The 17617-nt window shown below is 37.3% G+C and overlaps 1 protein-coding gene across 12 annotated transcripts in view; it reads right to left on the reverse strand.

Annotated features, from left to right (window-relative positions):
• Window positions 1–17617, reverse strand: part of Ank3 (ankyrin 3) — a 446602-nt gene that overhangs the window by 49611 nt on the left and 379374 nt on the right. For all 12 annotated transcript variants that reach the window (XM_042696439.1, XM_042696433.1, XM_042696436.1 and 9 more), the window contains 5 exons: window positions 14560–14784; window positions 11579–11733; window positions 3142–3353; window positions 1452–1659; window positions 137–233 (listed from right to left, as the gene is read on the reverse strand). In XM_042696439.1, the coding sequence (XP_042552373.1) occupies window positions 137–233; window positions 1452–1659; window positions 3142–3353; window positions 11579–11733; window positions 14560–14784 (897 nt within the window). The remainder of the gene's footprint in view (window positions 1–136; window positions 234–1451; window positions 1660–3141; window positions 3354–11578; window positions 11734–14559; window positions 14785–17617) is intronic.

Consider the following 17617-nt stretch of genomic DNA (forward strand, 5'->3'; position numbering starts at 1 on the left):
AACTGGGAGCTGTCTACACTTGGCTTGGCCTTTTTTGTTCAAGGCTGGCAAGACTTTTTTCAACTTTTCCACAAAATAGAAACACACACACACTTCTCCCAAAGCAATAAAATGTTCTTTAGTTTTGCTTTCATACCTGGCTGAAACATTCGTTGTAAAAGAGACACAATCCTTTATAAAAGTCAGAGGAGTTGTTCCTGTGATGTCTTCCCACTGAGCAGGTGAGGTGCCCCCTGAGGGAACAGCAGAGACATAGCAGGTTCATTATAGGGAGATATTACAGCCATCACATCTGGTTCTTGAATAGCCAGTAACTGCCAAGGACTTCAGCACATTGCATTTCAGTGTTGTGCCCTGAAAATTACATTTCGTTTCCTTTGACACTCTTACCAGCTTGTTGGTCACTGTTTTTCTGAAAAAATGACTTCTCTGTTTGGGTAGTAATGTATAGCATTTAAACACAGGGCAAAAGTAATTTAAAAATGTATTTTATAAGTTTAATCTCAATGCAAGATTTTAGCTTCAGATAAGTTTTTAAGAAATGAGTTATTAAGAACGTTATATAACAGCTCATTTTAAAACTGGCTGAGCCAGGCACTGGTGGCTCATGCCTGTCATCCTAGACTGAGGTCTGAGGATTGAGGAGTCACCCTTGGCAGAAAAGTCTATAAGATTCTTATCTCCAGATTCACCAGCAGAAAGCTAGAAGTAGAGTTGTTGCTCGTATGCTAGAACTCTAGCCTTGAGCAAAAAAGTTCCGGGACAGTGCCCAAGCTCTGAATTCAAGTCCCAGGACCAAAACAAAACCTAGCAGAAACATTAGCTTTCCTGGTAAAAGAGAGTTGGCTACTAAAGTTACTCCTCAAAGAAAAAAAATCCATCTTCAGTGAACTTAGAATTATAGTTAAGAATATGAGGATAATCAAAGGATGCACTGAGGTCTGGATTCCAGGAACTTATCACAAAACATGTTCTCCCAAGGTCTGTATATGTAACTTACAGTATCATGCTAGTGATACAATATCACATAGTGATAATATTGTCAGTAGGGTAGGTGACAGTAATCATATACTCAATACTTTCCTACTACTAGTGTTCTGTTTGTTACTTAATTCCCCCAAAGTCCATCCAATTTCCTGTTAGTCTACTGGGAAGGTTGCTAGTTCTACCTTTGCTTGTATCTCCAAGAAACTACCTAAATGTTCCAGTAGATTCTATTATACCTTAAAGAACTCTATTGCTAATGCTCAATTTAGTAGAGGAAAAAGTTCTAAATGTTAAATGAGTCATGAGAGCAGCCATTTTGCAAAAACTATTACAGCGGTAACAGAGGCATTTTATTCCTTCTTCATTACTCTTATAAACGTTGGCATGGATATTTCAAAGGTTTGATGTTTTTGTATACAATCACTGCAAAATCAATAGGAAGTCATGCAGGGACTTAAGCAAACCTGTTATGCTACAGAGAAGACGCAGATTGGGTGTGGTGTCTCCCTTGTATCCATTGGCTACACCTTCTCCAGAGGGTGGGGGCACTGGAATGGTCATTGTGATTGGTTTATGGAATTTCCTTCTTCTCGGTTCCACAGTGACAATTGGGCTAAACGTTGCTTTGTTTCCAAGGATCTTTTTCACAATTTCTTCTGGAACAGGCTGGGCCTTCAGACAGAAAAAAGACTTTAAATACAACTAGATTTTTTTTTCCTGTCAGAAAGTTGACTTTTCAAGTGGAAAAGAAAAATTAATCTGACCACAACAACACAAAATATGACTTTCTTTTAATCCTGTCTCACTACTTCACAATAAGAAAAGAGTCTAATCTGTAGTGGGAACTGGTCAATTTATTTCCTCAGCAGAACTTAAAGTCCTGGCTTGCATGAAATAAGGGAATCAAATCTCAGGCAGAGATACTTCTTAGCCTAATCCAAAGTCAAGGAAAGCAAAGATTACCTCAGTAAACAAACTTGTATAGGACATTCCATGAAAACTCACAAAGCCAACGTGCACTAGGTAAAAATGGAGACTTTAGAGGAACAAAAAGGAATTCACACTTTCAAAAGACTTCAATTCTAGTCTACCAAGTTTGCTAGTTGATTAAAAAAAAAAAAAAGAGTCAATATGGAAGACAGATGATGGAAACTTCATACTACTGGTAAGTATTTATTTACCAAAGGCCCTTCCAGGACTTAGTGTGCCCAATGAGGTAAATAAAGCCTAACAACTCCCTTTGGATATGAGAATTGAATCTCACAAAAAGCATGAGATTTCAGTTAAATCACTAATTACAATATTAATTAACAACCAAAGTTCTCCATTCAGTTTCCCTTCAGTAAGTAAAATAAATTAGTTAAGGTAAAAACTGACTGAAATGAGTTAAAAAAAAAATCATTCTTAACAAGATTTCCAGTCAGCTTGCCAAACCAAAACAAGTTCCAACTGATTTGGAGGAAACCCAGTATTTATGATTTATTTAAACCCAAACACTGAAAGCTTGCAAGTTTTACTATAACTAAGTTTTATGAGGTGACATACTATAACTCAAGTTTTGGTATATTGCTCCATTAATTGAGACCAAGAATCTATGGCTGAAAAAATTATCTTTCATTAGAAACCTACTGAGATTTTTCAGCAGAAAGACTAAACTATATAATCTTATTTACCAGTTACTAAGCTAAACTTTAATGCTTTCCTTTTATAAAAATACAGAGGATTGTACATTGTGATATCTCCACATATACTTACATATATATGCATATAATATACAATGAACACATTTATCTCCTCTCCCATTTTTTGGGGGGGTGTTGATAACCATGGTTTGCTCAAGGCTAGTACTCTACCCCTCCACTTCTCACTTTTTCCTAGCTAATCAGAGATAAGAACATTTGGGGTTCGTTTGCTTTGAACCTTGATACTCCAATCAAGGGCTCCTGAGTAGCTAGGATTATAGGCATGAGCCTCTAGCACCTGTCTCATTTGTGCTGATATTTTTTTAACTCCTTGTTTGAAATTGGTTAGTGATTTCTAAAATGGACTAATCAGCAATATCATCAAAGATGAGTGCTCATGCTGTTTCTGTAGCAAAGAATGCTTGCATGCTCTCTAATTATGCTGAGGAAACAAGTGTTCTGTGACCAATACCTGGAGGCCCACTCTAATTCTTTTGGTTAAAGCACCCTCTGGGAAAGATGCTTGGACGAGGGGCACAGTGGTGCTGCTCAGAATTCCACCTTCGGGACCAATCTGGTTGCTTTCCTGCTTGATCCGAGAGACCACTGCAAAATACTGGGGGAAGTCCTTCGTGATGATCCTGCAGATCCGCTTCTTCCCTAGCTCTTCTGGGCTATCAAGTTCTGAAAAGACAAATAGAAAAGCCATGAGAATATGAATTTCTACAAAATGCTTTAAGACAAAAATGTTATGTTTGATGATTATTTAAAATATAAGCACTAAACAAATTAATGAGGGACTCATTTGAGTCATATACATCATGTAATGGTATAAGTCAGGTTAACCATGTGCATCTCCAAATTTATTATTTCTTTTTATTTTGGTCCACTATGGGGCTTAACTCAGGGCATTGTTCCTGAGTTCCTTTTGCTCAGGGCTAGTGCTCCACCACTTTGAGCCACAGCACCAATTTTGGTTTTCTAGTGGTTAGAAGCTCACAGACTTTCCTGCCCTCCTGAGTAGCTAGGATTACAGGTGTGAGTCACAATGGCTCAAATTTATTATTTCCTTAGGGAAAAATATTTTACAATGTTTTCTTCTAGATTTTTGAAATATACAGTATACTCATTATTTCCAAGTCCATGTAACTTTACATTTATATTGTGAATTTAAGTTATCTTTAGTCAAAATGATATATTTAAACTTCAAACTAGAGAGGGAAAATGGTTTACTTGAAAAAAGATGGTATAGCTGGGTGCTAGTTGCTCAAGCCTGTAATCCTAGCTACAAAGATTACAGTTTGAGGCCAGTCCAGGGAGGAAAGTCTGTGAGACTCTTATCTCCAATGAATTACAAAAAAGCCAGAAATAGAGTTGTGGTTCATGTGGTAAAGCGTCTTGAACACAAATGATCAAGGATAGTGCCCAAGCTCTGTGTTCAAGCCCCAGGACAGGAGCATACACAATAAAAAAAGATGACATCCTGAGACCCTGTATTCCACCAAGAGCTGTTGGGGGTAGGGAACAGAGACTACATTAAATGACTAGACTGAAGGGAGAAAGCTTTGCTAGATGTCCTGTGCTTAGACAGTAGTTACAGTTCTACACATTTTCCTTAGCTTCTCTTATTTTGTCTTTGTTAGATGGTCTCAACAATTTGCAGAAATCTCATTCCTTCCTTCTGCCTGTCATCTTTTCTGCTTCTGAGAATAAGAACCATTTGGGAAACAATAATTCTTAAGAAAGACATACATTGTGTGGTTGTAATCCAAACTGATGTTTCCAGATGACTCACATTCGAATAACACGGAAAGGATAAAGAACAAAGAAAATGCATCTAAACTCTTAGGCAATCTAGTTGACTTATAGGTATAAGAGTGGAATTCCAAACATTAACACATTCAGGTATGCGACAGAAAATAAATCTATGGACAGTATTTTGTAAGTCATCTTTAAAGTATTACAACATCTTATATAATAAGACAATAGCAATAAAATGTTGATGTAATTATACATCTATTGAAATGAAAGCTAACTATATCTTATCTGTGAATAAAAAGACTAACTGGACAGAATACTACAACCACAGCTGAATGTTCAAAACAGTAACTAAAAGAGGAAGTTAGTAGGAGAGGTTTGGGAGTGAGAATGAAACCAGGGCTTCCAAGCTCAGCTCCTGTGAAACCCTTACTTGTGGCCTCATTGCCAGTATTGTGAGTTTCTTCTCACAAGGCTTTTTGTTCTGAAATTAATATGCATTAAAAAACTAAGTTTTGATCTGGGCCCTGGTAGCTCATGCCTGTAATCCTACCTACTCAGGAGGTTGCAATCTGAGAATTGAGGATTATGGTTAGATGTCAGTCTGGATAAGAAAGTCCAGGAGACATTACATATGATCCTGGATTTAGGAGATGAGATTATATCAATTGGTTGTTTTTTTCTGAGGATATAGTAATGGTAATGGTTTAAATAAAGGGTTGAAAGGTGACATCATGATGTCAATTACTTGAAAACAGTGTGTTGTTACTGCACAAATGGAAAAATAAGCAAATGTGGGAGAACATTTTGCTGGAAAAACAGAAGCAAGTATAAATACTGGTTTCACCAGGTGCTTATGATCCTAGCTACTCAGTAGGCTGAGATCTGAGGATAACAGTTCAGAGCTAGACCAGGCAGGAAAGTCTGTGAGGCTTTTATTCCCAATTAACCATGAGAAAACCAGAAGTGGAGCTATGGCTTAAAGTAGAGTACTTGAACAAAAAAGCTGAGGGACAGTGCCCAGGCCCTGAGTTCAAGTCCTATGACTGACAAACTAAGTTCTCCTAAAAAATGTAAACTGATCACTGTTAAATGAAATGATGCTCGGTATCTAGAGCCTGGTATATGCCAGACATTCACCTCGAGCCACTGAGCCAAGAAACCTACTGGAACTAATGAAATTCAGATAAAAAGAAACTACAGATTACTTTAAATTCTTTCCCCCCTCCTCTCTCTGTCAGCTAAGCACAATGCCTCTTGACTATAATCTTAATTACTGAGGAGGCTGGAATTTGAGGTCACCACTTATGGCCAGCCTAGCAAAAAAGGTTGAGACTCCTCCATTTTAACCCACAAAAACATGTCTGCAGTGTTGTACATCTGTCATCCCAGCTACACAGGAAGCTAATTTCTAAAATAGGCTTCTGAGTTGTTATTAAAACTCAGGGAGAGATGTATGATTTTTTTAAACTGTACATTCAGTGGTAAAGTTTAAGATTACTTTGTACTCTACATGCAAAAAATAGAGATAACTTCTCCCAAAGGTATCCCCAGCCTTCTAGACTGCTGTGGCCTTTCTTCCTCCAGGATCTACGGTACAGGTCACTGAATTATTGAGGGAAAATGTCAACAAAAGTGGGGTACATGCCTGGAGAGAAGTCATTTATTTCATGTTCATTCAACAAATGACAATGAAGTAGTCACTGCCTTTGTCTGGGCTAAAAAGAGTCGTGAGGTACAGGATAAAAATGGTTCTCAACAAGTCAGAGTCATTCCCTGTCCCAGGGTCATCCAAAGAAAAAGTGGGTTTAAAGCTATATAACACAGATAAGCCCGGACCTAAGGGAATGTGGGGTTTAGGGAAAGTTCCTGGAGGAAGAGAAGTAGGGGTGGGAGGGTATCTGGCCACACTGGAATAATTATTGTATGTGTTCCTTTCTGACTGCAGATGAAGAGACCAGTGATTCCTTCCCCCCCCCCCCCCCCCACGCCCCTTCTGCACACACAGTCATGTAGCTTGAACTTAGGTATAGGGCGCTGTCCCTGAGCTCCTTTTGTTCAAGGCTAGAACTCTACCATATGAGCCACAGCTCCACTTCTGGTTTGCTGGTAGTTAATTGGGAATAAAGCCTTATAGACTTTCCTGCCTGGTCTAGCTCTGAATGGTTATCCTCAGATCTCAGCCTACTGAGTAGCTAGGATCATAAGCACCTGGTGAAACCAGTACTCTTTATACTTGCTTCCAGTACTCTTTATACTTGTTTTTCCAGCAAAATGTTCTCCCACACTTGCTTATTTTTCCATTTGTGCAGTAACAACACACTGTTTCCAAGTAATTGACATCACTGATGTCACTTTTCAACCCTTTATTTAAACCATTACCATTACTATATCCTTGGAAAAAAAACAACCAATTGATATAATCTCATCTCCTAAATCCGGGATCATATGTAATGTCTGAAAGCTCAACACCAAGAATGAATAAAGGGCATACGCAGCATATAGAGAATACCCAGAACTCCCAGAGCTGAAATCTGCTGAACTTGGCACAACAGCCTCTCCATTCAAACCCACAAGGAAGGTAAACACGGCTGATGCCCAGCCTCTCAGACCTGCTTCACTGCCCTTACTTGATTAAAAGTCCAGTTGGGTCTGACATGAGTAACAGAGTATCTTGATATCACTATGTCGATCCACAAATGTTTCATAAAGATTTCCAATCACTAGCAAGCCTATGTACACAGATGCGTATAAAACCTGGCCTTATAAATTAAGACACATTTTCCTTGGTCTAATCAATTTCCCAAGGAGTTGGTTTTGGATACCATTCTGGTGTCTATGTCTACAATGTGTGTCTAAATGACATTTTTATGGCAAATGATTGAAAATAGGCCTGTATTTTCTGTTTTTAAAATCAATTAATAGGTACTTAAATTTTTATACTACAGCAATAATCTTGATTTGATTAACTTAATTTCCTTTTGGAATTTTTCAAAAATGTAATACTAGAATTTTTCAACAGATGGAGATGTAGAGCTGTATATTTCATTTTCAGTGCTGAACTGTCTTTAAGATGACTTGACACTTTTTAAAGATTCTTATTTGTCATTGTTAAAATATTAAAAGCAAGTTAAACTCTAACGAAACGAAGTGGCATTTCTAACTGACAAATCTACTCCTGGGGTGCTGTTGATACAGTTAGATTAATTTGAAGGATTGTATGTTATATAACTAATTGATTTCCTGTTCCTACTATAGTTTACAAGAAAACAACTGCATCATTAAGCTAAAAAAAAATCCTAAAAGCCTTATTTCTTCTAAGAAAGTTAAGCAAAGACAATTGAGAAAATGGTTTTGTAGCATTATAAAATTTTATGGAGAAGCTTCGACATTTAGTTCCAATTAAGTGATTGGGATTTTAAGATGTTGATACAATTCAAATGTTTTGATAGACTCCTATGTGCATCTTATATAGCAGCCACTTTGAACTTAAAATGTTATTGGTATAAGTCACATTATAATTTTAAATATCCTATAGCCACATTAAAAAATTAACAGAAACTGGTAAAATTTCATGGCTCCTTATTTAATCCAAGATATTATATATGAAGTGTGTAAACACTATAAAAATGATGTGTATGTGGCATACTATTTGGTGACTGGGTGGAGCTGAGGGCAAGGTGAATGTTGTGTAGTATCTTTTCCTCTGCTGAGATAACAAACTGGCAAAGCCTTGACAGATCTCCATCTGCTGCCAAAAAGAAAAGTTGTTCCTGCCACATGATACCTTTACCTTAGTGGTCATGGCAGGTTCTTCACACCCAAACCAAATATCCTGTGTCATTCTAGACTCTTACCTCCACAGAACTGGCTAACATACCTGAGCCACTAATGTTTGGTCCTTGATATGCGTAACTGGAACAGGTCTTAATTCTCCTATTTCATAGCCACAGTGTTCCCTGATTATATACCATAGTCTTTTAGATCATATAAGAACTGAGAGGCTACCAACCTTGATAATGGAAAAATTCAAGACCAGGTGACATTTGGGGGCCAGCTGATATTTTGGGGACATGAGTTCCCATGCACCAGGCATTGTGGGAGGAACTTTACATAAAGCTGCTCATCCACAGCCCCTTAGTTCCCTGTGAGATATCATCACTGTACACATTCAGGTAAAGTTTAGAGTTTGAGTGCTTGGTTAGAGTCAAATAACAGTAAGTGATGGAGCCTGGATGGGAATTCTAGCCTATGAGTCTGCCACAGATCACAATCCTAAAAACGACATTACCGTGGGAAAATGATTATCCAACTCAAAACTGTCTTTCATTAAAGTTTTCAAAAGGGTATGAGCTTAGTGATCAAATATTGGCTAAGCCTGGCATGGTAGCTCATGCCTATAATCCTAGCTACTGAGGAGGCTGAGAGCTGAGGATCACAGTTGAAGACAGCCTGGGCAGGAGAGTCTGTAAGACACTTATCTCCAATTAACCAGCAAAAAATTAAGTGGAGCTTAAGCCCAAGTGGCAGAGTGCTAGCCATGAGCGAGAAAGCTAAAGGACCGTACCCAGGCATCCCCCAGCCCCACATATACTCACTCTACTGGGTAAGACGATCTTGAATACATATGTATTAAAATCCTCAGAAAAGAGTATAAGACTGGTAATTAGCAGTCTAGTTATAAACTAGCACAAAAATTCATTGATATAGAGTGGCATTTAAAAGGGAAACAGTTGGGCTGGGAAGGTGGCTCAGTGGTAGAGTGCTTGCCTTGCATGCATGAGGCCCTGGGTTCGATTCCTCAACAGCACATAAACAGAAAAAGCCGGAAGTGGCACTGTCGCTCAAGTGGTAGAGCGCTAGCCTTGAGCTGAAGAGCTGAGGAACAGCGCCGGGACCAAGTTCAGGCCCCATGACCGGCAAAAAAAAAAACAAAACCAAAAGGGAAACAGTTACAATATGACAGGCAGTATCAGTGGTCATTAGCTCTTTAGATGATAGATGATGCTTGAGTATGAGAAGCTAGAGCAATTTCCTATGTTAAATACAATAATGGTAGAATGAAAAGCTGACTTCTGGTTTGCTTTGTGTACTGTTTTTATCTTGCTAACAATTATCCACTGAGTAGCAAAATCAGGAGGGTCACTGGCAAGAAAAGAACATAAAGCACTGAAATGCCTACATAGCCTTATCTCCTCTCACTGCCAGAACTTGACTAACTGGATCACAAAGGAATAGCACAGGCTACCTTTTTAGAAAAAGACTGATTTCTGTGTTTGTTTGATTTGGGAGAGGAGGAGGGGATGTTCTGATAAGAACGAAATGCCTTTGGGGATTGGAAAAGAAAGGTGGGAAGTGGAGCTTGAGCTTGAATGAAACTGGGTTGAGCTTCAGTAACAAAATGTGTTGAGGTCCCATTATTATTATTATATTTAATACATAAAAACATAAAATTTTCTTTTTCTTTTTTTTGCTCTAGCAGCTTCTAATGGTTGATTTTTTTTAAACCTGGAAGTACTTACCATTCCTTCTTAATTGTTTAAAATGGAACCAAAGTTTATCTGATCTTGAAAAATGTAGCAAAGGAACTCTATATTTACCATTCCCAAGATACCACACAGAATCCAGGACAGAGGGTTATATCACTGTTTCTTTAAAAAGAAACAGTTTGGCGATGTCTTCCATGTGGCACTGGGTAGGGTACTATTTCTCTGAGCAAACAGAACTTATTTCTATTTGAAAATTGGTTTATTGTAAAAACAAAAAAATGAAGGCACATCAGCTTGAAAACAAGGAAGTACATTACTATAGACCCCTGAAGTTTAATAAATTCTACTTTTGCATAGTAGAACATATTATAAAATGTGCTAAAAAAAATACGATTACTAGTGGCTCATGCCTAGAATCCTAGCTACTCCAGAGGCTGAGATGTAAATATGTTCGAACCCACCCACGGCAGATAAATCCAATTAATCATCAAAAAATGGAAGGAGAGGTGTGGCTCAAGTAGTAGATATTAGCCTTCAGGAATAAGGGTAAGCAAGAGCACGAAGGCCTGAGTTCAAGCCCCAATACTGGGACAAAAAAAAAAAAAGAGGAAGAGATTATTAGTATATTAAGTATTCTTGGTAAAAATGTCTTTTTTCTAGTTAGGTCACCAGTGACCACATCACTTTTGGCAATAGAACAAAATTATAAATTACCTTCCTCAGTTATAATGGTCATATTTCAAATGTTCAAGGACCATGTGTGACTAGCAACTGCTATATTTGGACAGCACTGGCACAGGACATTTCCATCATCAACACATTCTACTGGGCATCACTTTCTTGGATTTTAGAAGGACTGATTAATTTGATTGAAATCTGAAAGAATGGCCTGGTGCCAATGGCTCACACTTGTAATCCCATTCAGGAGGCTGAGATCTGAGGATCACCGTTTGAAGCTAGTCCAGGCAAGGAGATCAATGAAACTCTTATTTCTAATTAACCACCAAAAAGCTGGATATGAAGCTGTGACTCCTTAAGTAACAAAATTCAGGGACAGGGCCCAGGCCCTGAGTTCAAGCCTCTAGATGGACAGATGCATGGATGGATAGACACAGACAAATGGACACAGACATGCACACCAAAATCAAATAAAAAAACTGGAATGAATCATTGATTTTTTTTTTTTTTTTGGTCAGTCATGGGGCTTGAACTCAGGACTAGTCCTTGTCCCTGAGCTCTTTTGCCCAAGACTAGTGCTCTACCACTTTGAGCCACAGTACCACTACTGATTTTTGGTGGTTACCTGGAGATCAGAGTCACGAGGACTTTGCTGCTCTGACTGGCTTTGAATCACAATCCTCAGATCTCGGCCTCCTGAGTAGCTAGGATTAAAGGTGTGAGCCACTGGTGCCCGGCTAGGATTAAAGGTGTGAGCCACTGGTGCCCGGCTACAAGATTCTTTCTTGCCTAGCTGGGCTGTGAGTGGGAAGTTTGTTGAATGGACAGAATTTCATACCTTATTGAGAAACTGGCAATAAATGCTGGGCATCTTCGATTCCCATTTTAAAATACAAATGTGAGGAACTCAGGTCTGCATTGAATAAAATCACTCTGTGGACTTGTCTGCAAACATTCACAGTATCAAAGGGTCCCCATGATTACCTTCATCCATGCCATTGAGTAGTTCAGCTAAGTCTTCATTTTTACTGTCAAACTGATGTTCCTTCCATGTTTCACCATTTTCACTTCGAAGAACAATGAGTTCTCTCTCTTTTCCTCTCATGGAACCAAAGTGAGGGATTTCCACTATGACAGGGCTGGAAAAAAAAACCCACATTATTTTGATACCAAGTTAAAGATTATTTATAGCATCACACTAAAAAAAATGTTTTGTTAATGGTATTAATTTGAAAATTAGAGGTGCCACTCAGGTTGGGAATGGTTTCAAAGCTGCAGAATCATTTGCTAATTAAATAAAACACTTTAGAAGCCTGATAACATGCTATTATTCATTCCCAGACAGTTCTTGAAGGTCTAGCAATGTTAGGCATTGGGTTTAATAGGGAGAGAATTTTGGCACATATGAGGAATCTGAATTAAAAAGTTAGAAGTTATTAAAGTAGGCCATTTGATAAAAAGGTCATTCTGTTAAAAAAAAAACCCAATAGACATAATATACAAAACACTAATGATTTAAAAGGACACAGTCATTTCTTTAAAAAAAAAAAAATTCTGTCAGTTTCCTAATTGGAAAGATGCTTTACTTATTCCTTCAGCAATAAGACAATCAATATCAACAACTCACTCCCTCTATAGGTCATTTTCCATGACTTCCACGGACTGTGTAGTTAAAGCAGTTTCTCCAATTTTCAATTTATAACTAGGCAGTGGACAGCTTTATTTCCTAGGTCTAACATAATATATACAAGCATAGTTGAACTTTCTGAAAAAGTATTTGGTTTCAAATAGTCATGTAAAGACACATTCATTTTTGACAGTGTCCTTTTGCAAAAGGAATACAAAAGAATGGGTGCCAATTGAAGACAGCCAATCAAGCCATGGGTGATCATTTTGTTAAATTTTCCAAAGGGATAAATACTGAAAAAAGATGTATGGAAGTAAGCAGACCACAATCACACACAGTTTATGCCGTTGGATTGTGCAGCTTTATTTGATGACATTTAAGTAGACAGTATCATTATCGTCCTACAGAGGTTGTATGGAACCTCACCTCTGAACCTATGGGTTTAGGCACTTCAGTGGAAGATACAGGCTTATGTAGGGACATATAGAAAGGAATACTTGAAAAGCTTACACACATATATAAAAACAATTGCATACTTAATTTTTCTTATAAATTTTTTCTTTTGAAAATACCCATTTAAATGGGGATGATAATTTTACTTTTGGCAAACTAGTTGCAGGCAATTCAAATTAGGATTTTAAAGATAATTTTCATAATACCTTTATTCTTTAATAGCTAGAAAAAAAGCATCTATTCCTAACAGTGTCATTCTTTTTTATTAGAACTTAAAAAAATCCTTTAAGTAGCTGTACAAAGGGGTTTCAATTCAAATGTCAGTCAATAAGTTATGGAATGTACTAGTCTTTTTATTTTAACCATGCCTTATAATTTGATATTAAACAGTAGATATTTTTTTGAGTATCAGATACAATCTTTGCAGGTTACCATTTCAGATACTGTCTCTGTAAATATTTAAGGGATGTGGCTTGGTGTATGACATTTGGTGGTACTGGAGAGAAGATATGAACAAGGTTTTTGAAAGGGAAAAGCCAAGCATAACTTTTCATAACAAGTTTCTTCATGCAAACTGCCAGGCACATACAACAATCAAACAGACAAGCCAACAAACAACAGATACCAACACATTTCAGCTCCAACAAGACAGAAATAAAACAATTTAACAACTTATCAGGATATTCTGTCTGTAACCTATTTAATGTATAAATATCTTGCATTCCCAACATTTTTTTCCAAAATCATCTTACTTCATGGTGACATTTTCTTCTTAAGTCCCCCAAAGATTACAGAATAGCGTATTTTCTTTTTAACGATCCAATCACACACAGAGACAAATACATACACATATAGTTATCATTTATAGCCAATATTGATGTAAAGCCTGCAAATACCTTCTCTTAAAGACTCAATCTAGCTTGAAAATGGATCATATGCTAAAGAAAATTTTCAAATAAAAGGAAGTCTTACAGAAGCACAAAGTTATGAAAGCAAAACGCTTGCCGTGAGTTCCACATGCTTGAACAGCACAAGAAATATAGCAGTGTCACAATAAGTCAAGCCATTATGAGTCTTTTCTTTCAGTGACACACATCGACTGAAAGCATTAAAAAAAAAAAAAAAAAAGAAAAAAACTTAAAAACTAAAAATATAAACTTAAGACAAGAAAAAGACCATGGGTGTGACAGAAAAAAAAAAAAGAAACGAAAATGGGGAAAAAAATAATTGTAGACATTCTGTATCTTGTCTATAAAAGTCCTACCCAATAAATTTTGTTCCTTGAGGCCCAAGCTGCAGGATTCGGCTAACCAGGCTCTCACCCTCATTTACAGGGGGAGGATTGGTAGGAAGATGCAGTTTACTGAATAACATCCATGCAGCAGGAAGAGAAACAAGAAGGGGAGATGTGAACACACTGGCAGTCAAGACAGAGCCTGCCTGACTCGCACCCAAGTGGCCACCTCAGAGAACGAAGTCTTCTTGTAAAATACCATATCACAATGGATTATGTCCCTGGAAATGCTCTTTAAAAGGACATGTCCCCAAAGTAGCCACTGACTCAGTGAAGTGATAGTAAATCCAGCATCTGTATTGTGGTTGGTTTGTTGTTTTCTTTTTCCCCTTAGGAATGGTGCCTTGACTTCCACTGGGGACCAATGGAGCTGGCTGAGCAGAGAACATGCTTCTTGTTAGTAAAAGCCTTGACCAGCAAACTGAGTTAGGGGAAGTGTTAGCCTCTTAGCCTTTCACAGAATCACACTGCTTTGTGCCCTTTGACAACAGACCCATTAGATTGTTCTAAAAGTTAACTCCTTGAGTTGACAAGGGTAAAGAAAATCAAAGATGTAGAAAGAGGGCCAAGATGAAAATGAATAACACTTACCCTAAAAATTGTGCCCCTGCAGGACCCATTTCTACCAGCCTACTGGCTAATCCCTCTCCTTCCACCATGGGGGGTGGGTTGGCCAGTTTATGTCTCTTTACCAAACGGCAGGTGATTCGGGTGGGGGCCGTACACTTGCGGGGAGGAATGATGATTCTCATCCCGTGGTGACGGCTTCCGCGCATGGAGCCACCTCTTGCATCCACCATGAAACTAACCAGAAATCTGCAGGGAGAGGATCAAACGCGAAATCAGGAGAAGTGAACAGACTTCCTCTACAGGCTTTGAAATGGAATGTGAAGAGTTGAAAGCAATAGACAATGTAGCTAGCTTTTTGTTTCTCTTTCTTATTAAAGATAACTTGGAAGGAAATACGGTGGAGTCACATCAGACCTGCATTGAACTGGCGCACTGGGCAAAAACTGAAACATGATTTCATTTTAAGAGACTGGCTTCCCCAATGCTATTACTTATCAGATGCACACATGGAAGTGAGTATCTCAAAAATAAAAATAAAAACTAGTCATTGAAAGAACCCCCATGTGCTTAAAACAAAACTCAAATACTGTGAATGGTTAAGGTATCTTGAAGAATCATTTTAATTATTAAGTTGTCCCGTACAAGTAAGATGAAAACTCCACAGTATACCTTGACATACATAACTCATAAAATGAAGGGATACTTAACCATACTAAGATGAAACAGAAGATAAAAATAAAAAATGACTAGAATTGTTAAGAGAATTTTGATGGAAAGGGATTCTTTTCAGCATGAATACAGGCTTAAAATAACTTACACTTGAATATTTCATACAGCAATACAAGAAGTAGAACTTAAGTCATTTTAGAACCTGTCTCTCAAGTAGATAATTCGGTCATTGGCCTGGATATTAGAACGAATTAGAAAAACATGTATCTGCATGTAGGTAAGGCAGTAGAAAGAAAACGTGCCATATATGAGTAAGAGCATTTTGAATCTTACATCTTATCATGAATGATGAGCAGGCCCTACACTGTTGCAGACAGAAGGAGCATGTCAGTTTGTCAAGAAGAACATATATCCTTCCACTCTTCATTTTCACATCGGTAGATCTACTTACTACTAAGATAGCACCCAATAGTTATGCTTAGAAAGTTGCTTGAAGTCTGAAAGTATTTTTGGGAAAAGAAATCCCATCCATCAAAATTCTTTTCTATTTATTCATCTAAAAACAGTGCTAGCATCCTACAGGTAAATCTGAAGGCCTTGAATGGACTTCCTAGCAGAGGACTGTTTTCTGAGGAGGGACTCTGAACTGGAAACTTCTTCAAAAAAACAAACAGCCTGTAACTCCCACGGAGAGAGGTGGTGAGGATGATGTGGAGGCTAAGAATTTTTCAGAAGCAACTCTGCTCATGAGTAAGATGAACTCACCTTCACACCGTTGGCTCACTTTTAAATCTGACAAGTTTTGCTCTGGATTGGTTTATTATATATGAGAAACTGGGAGCTCAGTGATATTAAGGTAAGAAGGTAAAGACTAACTCAAAAACAAGAAGACAATTACAACCACTCTTCCTTAATCAAAGAAAGATATTAACTTATATAGTGTCCACACCAATTCTTTCCTATGCTCACTTAAACTTGCTCTGGGCTGCTTACATTTCTCAAGATGTGAACATATATATTATATGTATATAATGTATAGCTATATTGAGTTTATGTAAAGTATTTTCAGTTACCGCTAAAGGCAATAAGACAATATTACAAAGAACCCTAAGATGAAATCTGATTTTGCTCTGTATTTAATAAGTAAAATCAATTGTCACAGGGAATAATAGCAACAGAATAGATTAAAAATGACTTGAGATAGAATAAGTTTAAAAAATGTGGTTATATTAGCAAAAAAAAAAAACAAACCCACATTGCAGTGTTTTTCCTGGGAGGGGAATGTTTGCCCTGGCAATGTTGGGTCTCAACTATCTGGACAGAGATTTGGATTAGGACTGTCTTATTCACTGCTTGACCTATAGGGCCAAACACAATTCCAGCACACAATAAGCACGCACTGATGTTGAATGAATAAATCCACAAGTAAAACTACTTTGTTTATATGTGTTTAGAAACTTCACAGGTTAATAGTACTAACAGGTGAATGGATAGACATAGACATATAGTAATTGTAGCTGAACAGTCTGAAAGTAGTGTGAGAAACTTATTAGGATCAATATTAAAACATCCTAGCTACAAAGAATTTCAAAACCAAATGCACCAAATGTAACAGATGATTTCAGTTACAAAGGTGAAGAAACTGTCTCCATGTTTTGCACAGCACACAATGTGTGGCTGGTGCACATTAATAATCATTTATCATTTCAAAGTTTTCAACTTCACAGGGCGAACAGAATGAAATAAGGTAGAATTATATATTAAACAGAATATGGTCCTATTTTACAATATCATTATAAAATGTGGAATATAGTGATTTACTTTCCAAACTCATTCCTTGCATATTTTGTGCAAAAAACTTCATGCAATACAATTTTTGAAATGAATAGAAATGTATTAAAGTGATATTTATTTTGTATTTTTATCTTATTAATATTCAAACTACAGCATGAATTCTACAAATGATCCTAAAACTGATATGTGAAGGTTTCTAGTTTGGGGAAAAGCAAGATGACAAACACTGATATACTACAGACAGTGACACAAGCTAACTGTGAAATAAAGTCACATAAACTAAAACTATAAAAAAAAAGGAGGGTTCACATAAAATACACAGTTATCACCTTGAATCATACTGAGGAAGTGGAGAAGAATAGCTGCAAAATAATTTGAAAGCAAATGGGAAAAATTAATGTAAGATAATTAGAAGCAAGCAACAGAAAACGTCAATGACGAGCAAAGAAAATAAAAACCATTAGAAAATGAAACCATGGCATTTGGCATTTGTGGGGAAACCTGGGAAAGTATTATACAGCCTCAAGTGGCTGTACAAACTATTCCAAAGAGCTGACATTGGTGTAGTATTTTCTCTTTTCCTTGGAAAGTAAGCCCACACTAGCTGCCATTATTT

Source organism: Dipodomys spectabilis, unplaced genomic scaffold, assembly GCF_019054845.1.
Source record: "Dipodomys spectabilis isolate Male_0828 unplaced genomic scaffold, ASM1905484v1 ptg000207l, whole genome shotgun sequence".
Lineage (NCBI taxonomy): Eukaryota > Metazoa > Chordata > Mammalia > Rodentia > Heteromyidae > Dipodomys > Dipodomys spectabilis.